Source organism: Bombus vosnesenskii, unplaced genomic scaffold (genome assembly GCF_011952255.1).
Source record: "Bombus vosnesenskii isolate JDL3184/JDL3185 unplaced genomic scaffold, Bvos_JDL3184-5_v1.1 scf7180000013262, whole genome shotgun sequence".
Classification (NCBI taxonomy): domain Eukaryota; kingdom Metazoa; phylum Arthropoda; class Insecta; order Hymenoptera; family Apidae; genus Bombus; species Bombus vosnesenskii.
In genome coordinates, this window is record NW_022882922.1 from 4,621,847 (window position 1) to 4,637,314 (window position 15,468).

General features: G+C 46.9%; 1 protein-coding gene across 28 annotated transcripts in view; it reads left to right on the plus strand.

Moving 5' to 3' along the window:
* Positions 1 to 15,468, plus strand: part of LOC117237605 (voltage-dependent calcium channel type A subunit alpha-1) — a 103,318-nt gene that overhangs the window by 70,860 nt on the left and 16,990 nt on the right. For 18 of the 28 annotated variants that reach the window (XR_004492713.1, XM_033508116.1, XM_033510254.1 and 15 more), the window contains 12 exons: positions 110 to 225; positions 448 to 507; positions 607 to 699; positions 2,796 to 2,996; positions 3,290 to 3,717; positions 3,924 to 4,246; positions 4,335 to 4,457; positions 4,543 to 5,106; positions 5,270 to 5,615; positions 5,790 to 5,954; positions 9,894 to 10,004; positions 14,890 to 14,973. Coding sequence is in view for 27 of the 28 variants with exons in the window: in XM_033508116.1 (XP_033364007.1) it covers positions 110 to 225; positions 448 to 507; positions 607 to 699; positions 2,796 to 2,996; positions 3,290 to 3,717; positions 3,924 to 4,246; positions 4,335 to 4,457; positions 4,543 to 5,106; positions 5,270 to 5,615; positions 5,790 to 5,954; positions 9,894 to 10,004; positions 14,890 to 14,973 (2,614 nt within the window). In the remaining variant the exon portion in view is untranslated. Of the gene's footprint in view, positions 1 to 109; positions 226 to 447; positions 508 to 606; positions 700 to 2,795; positions 2,997 to 3,289; positions 3,718 to 3,923; positions 4,247 to 4,334; positions 4,458 to 4,542; positions 5,107 to 5,269; positions 5,616 to 5,789; positions 5,955 to 9,893; positions 10,005 to 12,781; positions 12,893 to 14,889; positions 14,974 to 15,468 lie in introns of all 28 variants that reach the window. The other 10 variants (XM_033510732.1, XM_033510822.1, XM_033502158.1 and 7 more) reach the window with 3 other exon arrangements.

Genomic DNA, 15,468 nt, shown 5'->3' on the forward strand with positions numbered 1-15,468 from the left:
GGCTAAAGTAACGCGCTTAAAGAAAGAAAAGAGGAAAGGCGTATTTATGTGGAAACGATCCCCTGTCGCCCCATGTAACGCTGCTCTATCATCTTTGTAACGCTTGTAGAGAGTTTGCGAAGGAGAGGGAAAAGGTGGAGAACAGGCAGTCCTTCCTGAAATTGCGAAGACAGCAGCAGCTCGAGCATGAACTGTACTGTTACCTGAATTGGATCTGCAAAGCAGGTTAGAAAGTCAACATGCCAGCTACATCGTTTATCGATCTTGCACCCTTTACGGCTAACGTCTTTTTTAGGCTCTAAACTCTCGTAGCTTTTGTCCTTTTTGTATCGGTCATTTTACGCATCGTCTAACGATGGGTCGATCCTTTTTCGTTCGACCGAGTTCGCTTTCGTCTTCTTCGTGTGTTCCACCGTATAGAGAGTAAATATACGTTGTTATTTGTAGAGGAGGTAATACTCGCGGAAGAAAGGACCACGGAAGAGGAGAAGAAGCACATATTAGAAGGTAGGTGGGTGGGTCTCGTTGCGAGTTTCTCCGGTCGACGAGAACGTTAAGGCGTATCGAGCGAGTGACAGAGGAGAAAAAATGTACGTATGTTCGCAGGAAGGAAAAGAGCCGAGGCGAAAAAGAAGAAGCTTGGCAAGAGCAAAAGCACGGACACGGAGGAAGAGGAAGGTGACGACGACCAGGACGACGGTGAGTTGTATTTTTCCCGCTCGACGTTACTTCAAACGCGACATTATCTTTGATTCCTCTTCGATCGAACATCGAAACGTCGATAATCTTTGAAACGATTCGGTCTCTAACGAAGGATCTCGCATTGACCTTCGGTAAACCGACCATCGTTCGTGCGTCGTTCGTAATCGGATGGAAGACGTTAAAGAATATTTTTACGTCTTACGATCATTCCCTGTTCGCATTGGGGAGAGAGCGTCGTTTCGAAACGTTCGCTCGCTTTCTCTTTCATTTCCAAGTCTCCCTCGGCGTTACTTTCTATTTTGCATATTCGTGTTCATCGGCGTTGCAATCGACGCGTTAATAAACCAAAGTCGGATGGTCTCACGAGTAATAAGTTTACGTTCCTTCGCCCGTTTCCGTTGAAATTCTGTCCACGATCGAACGAACGAACGAACGAACGAACGAACGAACGAACGAACGAACGAACGAAGAAGAAGAAAGGCAGAAGTTGGCGCGAGCGAGAATTGCTCGTGGGACGATCTGACGTTCCTTCTGATTTCTGTTTCGCATCCGATAAAGAGCGACACTTTAATTCCCTCGACCACGGCGACGAACATTCTAGACACACGCTATCAGATGCTCCTCTTGTTTCAGTGCCTAAGAAAAAACTGAAAGGTAACTACAACCAGACAGTGTTACGATTCGCAAAGAGCAACGTAAACGAGGCTGTATTCGTAACTTGTTTTCGTATCTGTTTCCTCTGTGTTTTTCCTTTCAAAGGTTCTTTCGTTTCACCTGTGACGCACGCGACCAACCGCATCGGTACTCGCAACACGCACATACGCCCACTCATGTACACACGTAGATCAACGAGATCGCGATCGTTGGAGATTTTTGCACGTGATGAGCGCGAAACGCGAATTCGAACGTGATTCTGACGACACGTGGACGGGCGAATCGTTTCCGAGACGTATAATCGACTTTACGTCGTTGCATATCTCGCATCTTCGCACCGAAGAATTACCGTCGCGCAGTTAAAGTACATACATATCCATATACGGCAGCGGGAAAAGACAGCGCGACAAAGCGAGCGTAATCATCGTAATTGCGAAGAAACTCAAACGTATGTAGGAGCGAGTCGGGTTCCAGTCGTCTTCGAAATTCTCAACACTCGGAAATTACGACACACTGCTCGGTGAATCGAGACGTTTTATCTTCCTTTTTCTAGGAATTGCTTCTGTTGGCTGGTGTAATTGTGTATACTTGTATCTATGTATATTTATACTTAACGATCAGCCTGGGACATTCGCGAGAATCGCCGATACCCGTCGTTCTTTCCGTTCGTTGACGAGTATTTCACGTTTCATCGATATCGATAAAACGACGAGTGGCGAATGTGCCAGGCGAACGTGTATCCACGTGGTCTAGGTACGTCCAGCAGTGGAGGAGTACCGATATCGATGTTTTAGTAGTGTACGGCGAGAAATCTGTTTGACGAAATAGAACGCCGTAAGAAACTGGTTAAGTGGTAGCGTTCGACATCTAGTCGTAGATTAGCTTCACGCATCGTCGATCACGAATAGATAGAAACAGCCGCTTGTGTTTAGAGTAATCTCTAGAATAGATGTGTCTCTGTCCGCTATATATCCGTCCGCTAAATAATCGAAGAACGAGAGAAAAAAGGAAAGAGTAAAAGACAAAGATAAACAGGATCTTCCAGACGAACTTGGTAGAACCTATTATCAGCGAGAGTTATGGAAGAAAGTTTCTGGAATCGGATCGCGATATCGAATACATCACCGAGTGCCGACAAACTTCTGGCGTTCTGCGATGCAACATTTTTCCGGGAAGAAATTCGTTGTATCGCATTACGATATATATTATCGGGAAAGCGTTGGTTAAATAAAGCGTTGGTTGGATAAATTCGTTGGAAAAATTACTCGATATCTTTGTTGTAGCAAAAAAAAAAAAAAAAAAAAAAAGAAAGAAAGAAAAAGAAAAAGAAAAAATTGAAAAAGAAAAGACGACAGGCACGAGAAAAATCGGTGGAGCGGTATCGAAGAGATACGAGTATGCTGAAATTATTGTTAAAACGATCGATGTACGGTTTATAGGGTTTTCGAGGGCTTCCTCGACGAAAGAAAAGGGACCTTGCAAGCAGTTTTGGCTGGCCGAGAGAAGATTCAGGTACTGGATACGAAAGTCCGTAAAATCGCAAAAGTTCTACTGGTTCGTCATCGTTCTTGTGTTCTTCAACACCGTCTGCGTAGCCGTGGAGCATTACGGCCAGCCGCAATGGCTGACCGATTTCCTCTGTAAGTAAACAATTCCGGCAGATCCAAACGATCAGTGCAGGGTAATCTTTTCGTCGAGTAGTTAACTCAGCGACAGTGCCGCCAATTACACACTCTCGCTATCTTTAGTATAGTATAATATAGTATAGCGTAGCGTAGCATAGCATAGTATAATATAGCGTATATAGTATAGCGTAGCATATTGTAATTGGCGCTCATTGCCTCTGAATTAACCAGCAAAAGAATCATTCTGTACGAAAGCAATTTCATTGGTGTCTCCGGTTTGTGAACGGTGTTAAAACGCATGTTGACAGACTTCGCAGAGTTCGTGTTCCTGGCTCTGTTCATGTTGGAGATGTTCATAAAGGTGTACGCGCTCGGTCCTCGCACATACTTCGACTCGAGCTTCAATCGTTTCGACTGCGTGGTCATCTCAGGATCGATCTTCGAAGTGATCTGGTCCGAGGTGAAGTCCGGCTCTTTCGGCCTCTCCGTCCTACGTGCCCTTAGACTCCTGCGAATTTTTAAGGTCACCAAATACTGGAAGAGCCTGAGAAACCTCGTAATATCGCTGCTCAGCTCGATGCGTAGCATCATTTCCCTGCTCTTCCTGCTCTTCCTCTTCATTCTCATATTCGCGCTGCTCGGTATGCAGCTGTTTGGCGGCCAGTTCAACTTCGATTACGGCACGCCGCCCACCAACTTCAACACCTTTCCCATCGCGCTGCTCACTGTCTTCCAAGTAAGTTTCGTTCGACCGCTATCTAACTCGCGTATTTGCTTCGAACGTTCGACCGCGAAGGAAAGAGTTACACGAGACATGGTCTTTCCGTCGGCGCAATCTTTAGACGAAATGTTTGGACGAAAGTAGCTTCGATAGTTGTAGAAAGAGAAACGACGCGTTGTCGGCGGTGCCGTTTGTAATTCGGTGTAACTTGGTGCACGCAGATCCTGACCGGAGAAGATTGGAACGAAGTGATGTACCAGGGTATAGAGTCGCAAGGCGGTCACAAGAGGGGCATGATCTACTCGTTGTACTTCATCGTGTTGGTGCTGTTCGGCAACTACACTCTGCTGAACGTATTCTTGGCTATCGCCGTCGACAATCTGGCAAACGCACAGGAGCTGAGCGCCGCCGAGGACGAGGAGGAAGTAGAGGATAAACAGAAGCAGGCGCAGGAACTCGAGAAAGAGATCCAATCTCTGCAGAATCCGAAAGACGGTGGCGCGCCCAAGGTAGAAATTTGCCCTCCGAGCCCCAACCAGAATTTGTAAGTGTCCCCTTTGGTTTCTACGGAATGTGAAACACGCGGTACGAACGAATCGCTGCCAACGGTAATTGCTGCCTTTGAATTTCAGCAAAGACGGAAAAGGTGGTAAACAGTCGTCCGAAGAAGAGAAAAAGCAGGATGAAGACGATGACACGGGACCAAAACCAATGCTGCCATACTCCTCCATGTTTATACTGTCCCCTACGAATCCGTAAGTTGATCGTTCCGATAGCCCGTTTAGATCTCTGCGATTGGTATGTAAAATACGAAATTCGAAAATTCGTGTTTGACGACAGCGTAAGAAGAGCCGCCCATTGGGTCGTCAACCTGAGGTACTTCGACTTCTTCATAATGGTGGTGATATCTCTGTCGAGTATCGCGTTGGCCGCCGAAGATCCCGTAAAGGAGAACTCGCCGAGGAACGAAATTCTGAATTACTTCGATTACGCGTTCACCGGTGTCTTCACCGTCGAGATGATACTGAAGATCATCGATCTAGGGATTATCCTTCACCCGGGCTCGTATCTGCGCGAGTTCTGGAACATTATGGACGCGGTGGTTGTGATATGCGCCGCGGTTTCGTTCGCCTTCGACATGACCGGTAGTTCGGCTGGACAAAATCTCTCGACGATCAAGTCGTTGAGAGTGCTCCGAGTACTTAGGCCGTTAAAGACGATCAAGAGAGTGCCGAAGCTGAAGGCGGTGTTCGACTGCGTGGTGAACAGTCTTAAAAACGTCATCAACATTCTCATAGTGTATATATTGTTCCAATTCATATTCGCTGTGATCGCGGTGCAGCTTTTCAACGGCAAGTTCTTCTACTGCAACGACGAGAGCAAATATACGGAACAGGATTGCCAGTGAGTATTTCGTTTCTGTTTCCTTTGCCGGCGAAACCGATCGACCAACGTCGTCGAGGTACTGGTCATTTTTATCGTAAACATTGTCCTCGTTTTTTTTGCGACCGTCCAAATAAATTCTAATCGTTAAATTTCACTATGCTCTCCTCGCTGTGCCTCGCAGGGGTCAATATTTCGTTTTCGAAGAGGGCGCCCTATTGCCAGAGCCAAGGAAACGAGAGTGGCAGTCGCAGTTTTTTCACTACGACAACGTGATGGCCGCGATGCTGACGTTGTTCGCGGTCCAAACTGGCGAGGGTTGGCCACAAATCCTGCAGAATTCGATGGCGGCCACGTACGAGGACAAAGGCCCCATTCAAAATTTTCGTATAGAGATGTCCATTTTCTACATCGTCTACTTCATCGTATTTCCATTCTTCTTCGTCAACATCTTCGTGGCCTTGATTATCATCACTTTCCAGGAGCAGGGAGAGGCTGAATTGCAAGACGGCGAAATCGACAAAAATCAGGTTGGTTGGCTGGACTACCGTTAACCGGATCTCTATGTCAGTCGTATACTAACGAGAGGATGTGCTGGCTCGTCTAACGCTAAGAGAAAAATCGGATACGAAAGCGTGGATCGATCGACGCGGTAGAATCGTCGCGCGTAATCGATTTATTCCTTTCGTTTCCATTCGTTTCAGAAATCTTGCATAGACTTCACGATACAAGCTCGCCCCTTGGAGAGGTACATGCCGAAAGAACGAAACAGCGTAAAGTACAAAATCTGGAGAATAGTGGTATCGACGCCGTTCGAATATTTTATCATGGGTCTCATCGTATTAAACACAGTACTGCTCATGATGAAGGTAAGCGTCAATGATCAGCTGGTTTGCTGCCCCTCTTTCTCTTTCTCTCCGAAAACGTCTCGAAGAGAAGCGTAATTAGATTTTCTTGTGGACGTTACGCGCCTGATAACAGCGATAACGCACGACGGAGAAGACCGAATAACGAACGCCTGAACGAAGCACGCGTTTCGTATCCTTCGTGCGTAGCCGTGTAACTTTACGAACAACGATCGATTCAACGTTTCTTTCCCCTTTCTCTGTACTCGATCTTCTCGGGTTTCGTCGAGTCTCGATCTCGCGTTTGGCAACTTTAACCAATCGAAAAGCAGCCTAACACCGATTCTCGTGGTTTCGAGAGTCGCGAGAACGTATCTATCACTCGTCGTTATCGACAAACGTGCACAATGGAGAGTTCGAGGCAACTGTAAGATATATAACGTTATATCTGTACGAGGACATTGTTGTTCTTGCCTGCCAATTTACTTATTGTTCTCTGTATAATTGTCATCCCTGTACCCACTGATACGTGTACACAGCTGTGTTGAATACTCTTGCGTTTCCCTCTGGAAAACCAAACGCTCCTCCTTCTCTTCTTTCTCCTTCTTTCGTCATTTTGAATCCATTCGGAGCAGACTTTAGTTGAACAATCGCGATTCACCACGTGTCTCGATGCTTTTTACTTTATGCTCTTTCCCGTTCGTTCCAGTATCGGGACACTTTTATTTCCATGCCAGGCATGCGCGAGTGCCTTCGCATCTTCCGGCACGCTGTTCTGTCTCGCTCGTCCATTGAATTTGCAATCGGTTCGAACGACTAAAGCCGATTGGATCTTCCATGGAAGTAGCTACTTTTCGAACATATCGATCTCTTGTAATCGGTCTCTCTCTCTCTCTCTCTCTCTCTCTCTCTCTCATCTCGTATAAGCGTTCGAATTCGAACGCGTTGAAAGGTAAAGGAAACGTTTCACGGCACTCGCGCTCTGCTCTATCCTATCCTACCACCTACCTCGGTCTCGCGCGTTTATCCTACGTTTCTTTTCGCTTTCCTCCGATATTTTATTTTCCCTTTGTATATCGGTTTTTTCCGTTTCGCTTCTTTTCATTTCGTTCGATTTTCATTACGTTCGGTAAAGTTCTGCGTTCCGCGACCGTTTTGTTTTCTCTGTGCCGTTCTTCTTCTACTCCTTGCTCCTCTTTTTATTGCATGCCCGCTGCTGTGTCCTCGTCTTGATAGTAGACGTACTCGAAGATGCGTGGAAAAACCGATATCGAATATCGATGTGTTCCCACGACCACACACACACACCCACACATACACACACGACGTGCGTTCGACTCGTACGCCTTGACAAGCCCATGTTTGAACTGGTGGCGGGGTTCGAAGCGTTGCACAAGTAACTGGCTTGATTCGATCGAAGATCAACGAGAATAGAAAGTACACGGTCGAAATAACGAGAGAAAACGCTGCGGCATACGACAGCCCTGCACGCCAATCCACGCGCCTTTCTTTACTCTCTCTCTCTCTCTCTCTCTCTCTCTCTCCTCTGCTCTTTTCGCTATCGTTTTCTCGATTCGTTCGTTTCCTCGAACGCCGGGTCTGTTCGCCTGGCGCGCGCACCACTGTCTTCGCGGTCTTCGCACGAGCTGTCTCTCGCGTTCCAGCGTTACACTCGTTAGAAGGCCGATTGTTGCGAACACAGAGAGATACGCTTCTTCTCGCCTCGGTCGATCGCGATTACGTCGCGGACGCGAGCAAACTCACGCTCTTCGGTGTTGCAGCGCTCGAACAACGCGATCGTAGAAGTTTTAGAGGACGCACGCGACACGTGTACGATGATGCTTAGCGACTCGGCTAGTCGAGTCGATCCACGCGATACAGACATACATCTGCGTATACTTCCGCAGTTACCGAGGTCGAATCCACGCCAAAAGTTCGATCGGGTACACAGCATCGCTCGTTTCCTTTCGACTCCTTTTCGTTTTTGAAAATGCTGCCTGACGATGCGAAACAACATCGACCGATCATTTTCTACACCGTACTGCACATGGTTTTGTGAATGCGAAGCACACACAAGCGACACACGATATTTAAATATCGCGGCCAAGAGAAACGAGATCGTCGTTCTTCCGTGACATTCTCGTCGGTGCGTCGTCGACTCTTTCGAGTTGGACGATCGTCGACGAAAGTCGAGGGAAGAAACAACGAGGCTGGATCTCTTTGCCCGAAGGCACGTATTTGTTCCCGACACGTTCCGCAGCACGTATCGCACACAAGATGTCACATCCGTTGTTCGTTACACACGTACTTACAAAACTGCGTGTCGCATGCTGGCTGCTCGCAAGCGAATCCAACTCGACTGGACTGTGTGTCGAGCGAACCAACCAACACGAGGTCTACCGAATGTGTGTGTGTGTGTTTGTTCCAATACCAAAGAAAAAGACACGTTTCTTGCACGGGGCGCCCGCACGATTCGATCCTTCCAATCCCCTCCTCGAAATCGAACAGACGAAAAAGAGGAAAGAAAGATTATTTCAGTACCTCGAGCGAACCGATCCTTTTCGTACACCGTCCGTCCCCTTTCCTTCCACGAACCACCGTTATTTTTTTCTTTCGATCGTGCCTTAGCTCGCTCTCCATATCTTAATTCCTTTCGGTTCGTCGTTTCGTTTCCTTTCGTCGTTTTTCTTTTCGCCGACTTACGATTCGTTCTTCCTCTAGTTTCTCACGACTCTCTGACTCTCTCTTCCAGCACACCAAACTCTCGTATCGCTCCACTCTAGAAACAAATCCTAACGCGAACGACCGAGAGATACCGTTTTTCGTAGTCTTTTCGTAAGTTCCTACTTTGTCGAAAACGCGGAATCGCTGTCTCCGTCGTTTTGCCTGTATTTGCTATTAATTCGGACATCGATAACCAAGGCAATTCGCATCGTTTCAAAGCCGCGAATTCTATGAAACAACGCGATCGTTCCAAAGTTTACGATCAGCGTCGTAGAGCCGCGGTTTCGTCCCCTCGGTCGTTGCGTCTCGTCAAACGCGATCGATCATCGTCGGAGCTCTCGATGTGCGATTGATCGCCAGGATATCGCGCAATCGGTACGAAGATCCAATTTTTCCACGTAATTTCATTCTAGAAGACGGGAAGATCGCCGTGTCGCGACATCCAGTTTGTACCGGCATGGTCATGTGCGCAAGTTAGCTCCACGCTTGATACGGTACCGCCCGCCTAAAGCCACCCCCGCCCCCCTCACTTTACCGTTATAAAAGAGGAAACAATCCCTTTAATGTCACCGTTACCGTACACACCCTGTACGGTCGTACAGATACACGTATCTAGGTTAACGCTAATATTATACGCCTATGTGTCTCCCTTTTTCTGTCGACTGGAAAGTCCCTCGCTATACATATATATCTATATCTATATATCCATATATATACGTATACATATCTATATATATATGTGTATATATATATACATATATACACACGTCTTTTATATATTTGTAATACCGTGTCACACCGGGGGAACCGTCCAACGATACGCGACGCTTCGATCGTCGTCGCGATATCCTAAGCCAGAGGATGCTAAATTTATCAACGCGCTAAACTTGGAACGAGTCGATTTCCAGCACGTTCAACGATTCTTCCTCGACTTTACGGCAAAATACGTGCACGTACGTCGTCCGTAGATGGTGTTCGGCAAGCGTGTCGATGGACGGATCGCTTGATTATCGAGAAGAGCCCTTGCCCTTTCTCCGATTCTCGGTGTTTTGCCGTTGCTGCTGGTTTCCGGGAGACACGGAGAAAGACGAGAAACGGCGAAAGGGGGGAATCGCGGTGGTTATAGAAGCGTCGATTCCCACCGTGTGGCTCGTGGTCGGAATACGCGGCAATTCATAGGCTTGTACGTCCGTTTGTCTGTCTCTCTCGGCCGTGTGTTTGTCAGTGTATGCATTGCAGTTCCATCGGCAAAGCGACGCGTACAAGAACGCGCTGAAGTACATGAACATGTGCTTCACGGGGATGTTCACCGTCGAGTGCATACTGAAGATCGCCGCATTCGGCGTCAGGGTAAGCTCCACTATACCAACAAATCCCACCTCCCCTCATCGAACAGATTATCGAAAGAACGTACTCGCTTAGAGTAGCCAGCTCGAGCGTGCGATCACGCTTCGAGCGGCATTTTCCTCGAAAAATGATGCCTGCGACTTTGTCTTCGTCGTATTCGTCGTTCCGCGCCGATGACGTTTGCACGATTAAAAAAAAAAAAAAAAAGAAATCCATTTAGCAACGACTTTAGAGTTACCAAATTTGAGAAGACGATCGCAGAATCAGTTTTCGAAGTAGACTGGTAAGTTTCGCTTGTTAGAGTGCAATTAGAGCTCTTTTTTTTTTTTCTTGGAAGAATAGGTAGTATCTTGTCTACTCGAGTACTCGAAAATATCCGTGTATCGCAAGGATACGTGTATGTACGAGTGTAGTAGATCGCTACTTATTGTTGGAGAATCTTTCGTGTCCAGAGCCGAACAGACGCTAAACGTTCGTAGCACACGCGCGTCTTTTATCGATCTTTTGTTCGATTCGAAACGGTTGTTCGTTTACGTGGAAACTTACCTACTTTTGCCTGCTTCGTCGATATCGAGAATCGGTAGATCGCAGCGGATGCTCCGGCTCTGAACACCGATCGAACGCGTTGCGCGTTCGTGTACACGCATTCTCTTGCTGTACGAGGATCGTAGAATCGAGAAATATGGAAGAAAAGTTCGTGGAACGTTTGTCTTCGAAATTTTTCGATCCGCGGTCTTCGTCGATTCGACGCTCTCAGAATCATCGAACACGAAACATCGAAATAGAATTTTCCAAAATCCGTAGTGTCTGTAGATGCAATTGTACGCGTAACGAGAACGGAAAACGCGTTTAACCGCGAGTTGTTTCGAAAACAAGACGTGGAACGTTAGTTTCGAAACTAAACCGTATCTACGTCGCGTCGTACCTCGCTGTTAAACGCGTCCTCGATATACCGCTATGAAAGGTAGTTTATAAAACATACACGCAACCCACATACACGCAACACCACACTACACGACACACTAGCGTTTCACATTGGCCGGTATTCAGACACGAAGATACAAAAATCATAACGATCACGTCAATTTGTTCTTTCGTTCATATCTCTCACTCTCTCTCTCTCTCACACACACACACACTCTCTCTTTCTCTCTCTCTCTCTCTCTATTCTTTTTTCGGCTCGTTGTTTTAATTTTTCGACCAAACTTTTCCCACGAGATACTACGTCGAACGGAGGGGACCGCCTCGAGGAAGTAAATCCGGCTAGCACGCACGATGAACGTAACTCTAAAGCTCCCCGTATGCTCATTGCCTGGTTGCATCCGCACGTAATCACCGCACGTTGATGTATTTTTTTATTCTCGCATGCGTGCACCGTTGCTTGGACTCGAAGCATCGATTTCTCTCGATCGTCGTTCCTCGCTAGTTATCGTCCACCGAGATAAAAGCGAGACGATAAAATCGACGAAGGTAGTACGCGGACGATCGCGTCTAAAATCGATGTTCGACGTCGAACGGTGTCTCTGTTGTTTGCAAAGATTGCGTGTTATGGGCCAACGACGGATATCACTGTCACGATCGCCGCTTCGTCGAGATACGATCGTGAACGACAGTACCGAACGAACGTCGGTACGTTCCGAGTTTCGATACGCGTCGGTGGAGTCACGAAACGGTAAAACGAAGTAAAACTCGTACTCGTTCGTGAAACTCCGTTGGCGATGGAACGCGACGTAACGTTCGGTGCTTCGACATGGAACGGTCGATTTCAAAGTATAACGAGAAGAACGGAAGGCTCGACGACTGTCACCGATTTCCGCCACACGCATGCCGTTTTACCACCACCGGGAACGACCAGCTACGGGTTCTACGCACACCCATCGCACACACAGTTACACACACGTACACCAAATGGGTCGTTTCGGGTGCGCCGATGAAGCGCGCGGGAACGATCGGTTACTTGGAAAGATCGCTCTGTCGAAGATTGGTTAGACTTGCTCGAATACTTTGGGAAGGCGAAAATAAGAGGATAGGTCGATCGAACGGTTGTTCGATCGAAAGAGGGAGCCGCCGGTTCCCGTTTATCGCAAAGGGATTACTTCGATCTTCCGAAAATTGCTTGCCGCGCGAGCCACAGTCGCGAGTATCGAAATTTCCTCGCGTTTCTCTCCTCTTTATCGCTAGAAGCTGTCGCGCCGATGTATCTGTGATACGAGAGCGCGGTAAAAAGTGGCAGAAATGTAGAAAAGAGTCGATGATGATATCGAAGTAACCCCGTTGCGAGCCAACTTCGAACCTCGACGAACGAATCGAGCAAACTTTCTTTCGTTCGCGGTTTCAATTTCTCTCTCTCTCTCTGTTCTTTCTCTTTTCTTTTTCTTTTCGTACGACTGCTTACGAGCGAGAAACGGATGGGAAGCATCTCGCGCGGAGAAAGAGAATTTGCTCGAGTCGTCGAACGACGAAGGAAAACGGAAGAGTAAAACGGCTGGGGGTTTGATACGAGGTAAACGACGAGAGTAAGGAAAATCGAACCGATACGAGTAGAAAATGTACGCGAATTATTGGCAAACACGACGTGACTGTGTGTAGCCCGTCTGGAAAGTTGACGAGAAGTTGCGTGAAATCGAGTTTAACGAACGGGAGACTCGCGACGTAGAAAAGAATCGTAGTGGGGAAATAAAGAAAAAAAAAAAAAAAAAAAAAAGAAAAAGAAAAAAAAGACGGGCAACGATACAAAATCTAGGCTTGTGTTACGTCTGTGTGTTGGGTGTATTTTATAGTATCACGAGGCGCCGCCAAAACTTGTGGACGCCTTGACCATCGTGAACTTCGCCGTCACATTCCTTTTCCTCATTGAGTGCATCCTCAAACTCGTCGCCTTCGGATACAAGGTATAGAAAAATCCTCTTAATCACTAACTCCACCAATTTCAATCACACGCAACTATATATTTCTATAGCCTATACAGTGTTACCACATTTTTTACTTTTTTTTTTTTTTTTTTAACGTAAATCTCTTCTTCGAATCTGTTCGCTGTACCGAACTTGGTACCAGCCTGCGCGTTATCGACATCGCGCGAGGGAAATTCAAACGCGGTAACTGGCGAGAGGATTAAGCGTTCGCGTGGCCGCGATTTGGAGATCGAACGATCGTCGTCGATCGAGAAACGTACGTAAAACGAAATGTACGACTAGCGCCAGAAAAGAGGAATATATCGAGCGTGTATCGTATCGAGGAGCGATCGAAACGTTGAAATTCAAGCGAGAGGACCGTGTGGCTTTCTCGAGTCGGTCTGTCCGCGTAATTCGATCGACGCGGTGACAAGTAGACAGTTTTGTGAACGTAAGATCCCCCCTGTTGTTTGATCTGTTTCAGAGTTACGATGCAAGTGCGATCGAAACGTGTACCGATTAACTTCGAGCGGTACTCGTAAAAATGGGGGGAACGAGTATTAATAATTGGTCTCCCACTGTGGTGAAATACTGCGAAATGCTCGTAGAAAAAAACCTTATCCGTGTGCGTAGCGGTCGATACTGCCGCGGCGAAGAAGCGACCGACCGAGATAAAACTAAAGTATTTACCTCGTCAGCGAATGACCAGTAGAATGTTTTTCGTTGGTTTTTATCGACCATACTCGACTTGCCGTACGCTTGCCGTAAAGTTTAGTCGCTTTGTAATTTCTCCCACCTTCCTGCTGTTTTTACGCGTACTGTTCGCAAACGGTCGTGAAATGAAACAAAGTTCGTCGGTATACCTTTGAATCGCCCTGTATTTAGAAGTAAAAGCTAGAGGTAAACTGTAACTGGCGATAGTACCGAGAAGCTGCGATAGAGTTGAGATTGTTACGCTGATTAATCTCTACTACTGGCTTGCGTATATTTTTCTACCATTAGACGAAAGTGACCTCTTTCCTGGCCCCCGGGAAAAGGTGGAAAAAGTAGAGCTTCTCGCGATAGAACCGCGTCTCTATCTCTCTCTAGTTTGCTTGCTATTATACCTATTACGGCATGCTCCCGTAGTAGATACATCTTTAGAAGAGATCCCGTCACTTATAGTTCAGCCGATCATCGATCACCGAACCGTGCGACTCGGCTATCTCGTAATCGCCTAAAGACCCTCTCAGCCAAGTCTCTTCATCTTGTCACACAACACTGTAACTACGAGCGAGAAGAAATTGGAGAGATATCGTTAGATTATTTCTTTTCGATGTTTTATCTCTTAGCCGACGACGCGTTGTAGCCAACCGTACGACTCTCTATCGCATCTATCTACCGACGAACGATACCTTTTTTTGTTTTACGTACACGACGTTACTACGGTATCGGGTTACATCGACCGCTTTCGTCGACTACGCGCATACGACAGACCACTTTTTTTTTTCCCTATTTCTTTGACCGACGTATCGTTCCAAAGCACAGCTCTGTGTATTTACCTCTGAAACCGACATTCACACCCGTGAAAATGTGCGTAGCGATGCACACGTGCGCATACACGAGTACACACACAGCTACACACAGAAGCACACTAGAATACACTAGGAGACACGAAGGACGAACGAATGGAAAGGTCGGTCCCGTTGTCGCGGGTCCGAGCTTCCTTCTTTTTCTTTTTCCAACCGAGTTTTGGTAGTTTTTTTAGCGCTAGTTTCGCGAACCATTTACACACTTGCAAACCGTCTCCGAGTTTCTTCCAACGTTCTACTCGTTGGAAATCCGATTACCGGTTCTCACGGAGAAGAGAACAAAAAGACGAAGACGCGGACGAACGAAGATCGTTTGGCGAGCGAGAATGGGTAAATACGTTGGAAGAAGCTTGGACGCGAAAGGATAGGCAAGATCGATAGCGCGATGGTTTCTAATCGATTTCTTCTTTGATCCCCCGCGAACAGAATTTCTTCAAGGATGCCTGGAACATGTTCGACTTCGTCACGGTGATCGGCAGCATCGTGGACGCCCTCGTGATCGAGTTCGGGGTACGTAGAGCTTCGGCAAGAATGGCCGTTTAAAGTCGCTGAGTCGAGTAAATGTTCAGAGTGAAGTAGTTTTACGAAAGGAGAAGTAGAATGTCCAGGCGTTTGATTTACCTAACGAGAAACCCGATTATACGGAACCTTTCGTTCCCGTCCTCTTAACTGTGTTCTCGATCCCCAATGTTTGCTTGACTGTACATTATCGAGTGTTGTCTTTCCTTTAACCCTTTTGCTGCTTCTTTAGTTTCAGCAAAGTGTACAAATATAATAACACGTTAGCAGGTAAAATCAACGATTTTATTCGAGCCCCTACAATCTCATGTATCTGCGTAGCTTTATGCTGCATTCATACGCTACACATCCACACTGTACATTGTCACACCTGTACGTTATCACACCTGTACGTTATACGATTACCAGGATTACACACGTATACGCAGTATACATGTACGTTACGATGTCAGAGTGGCCTTTCGAAGGGAGGAAACGCTTTCGAAG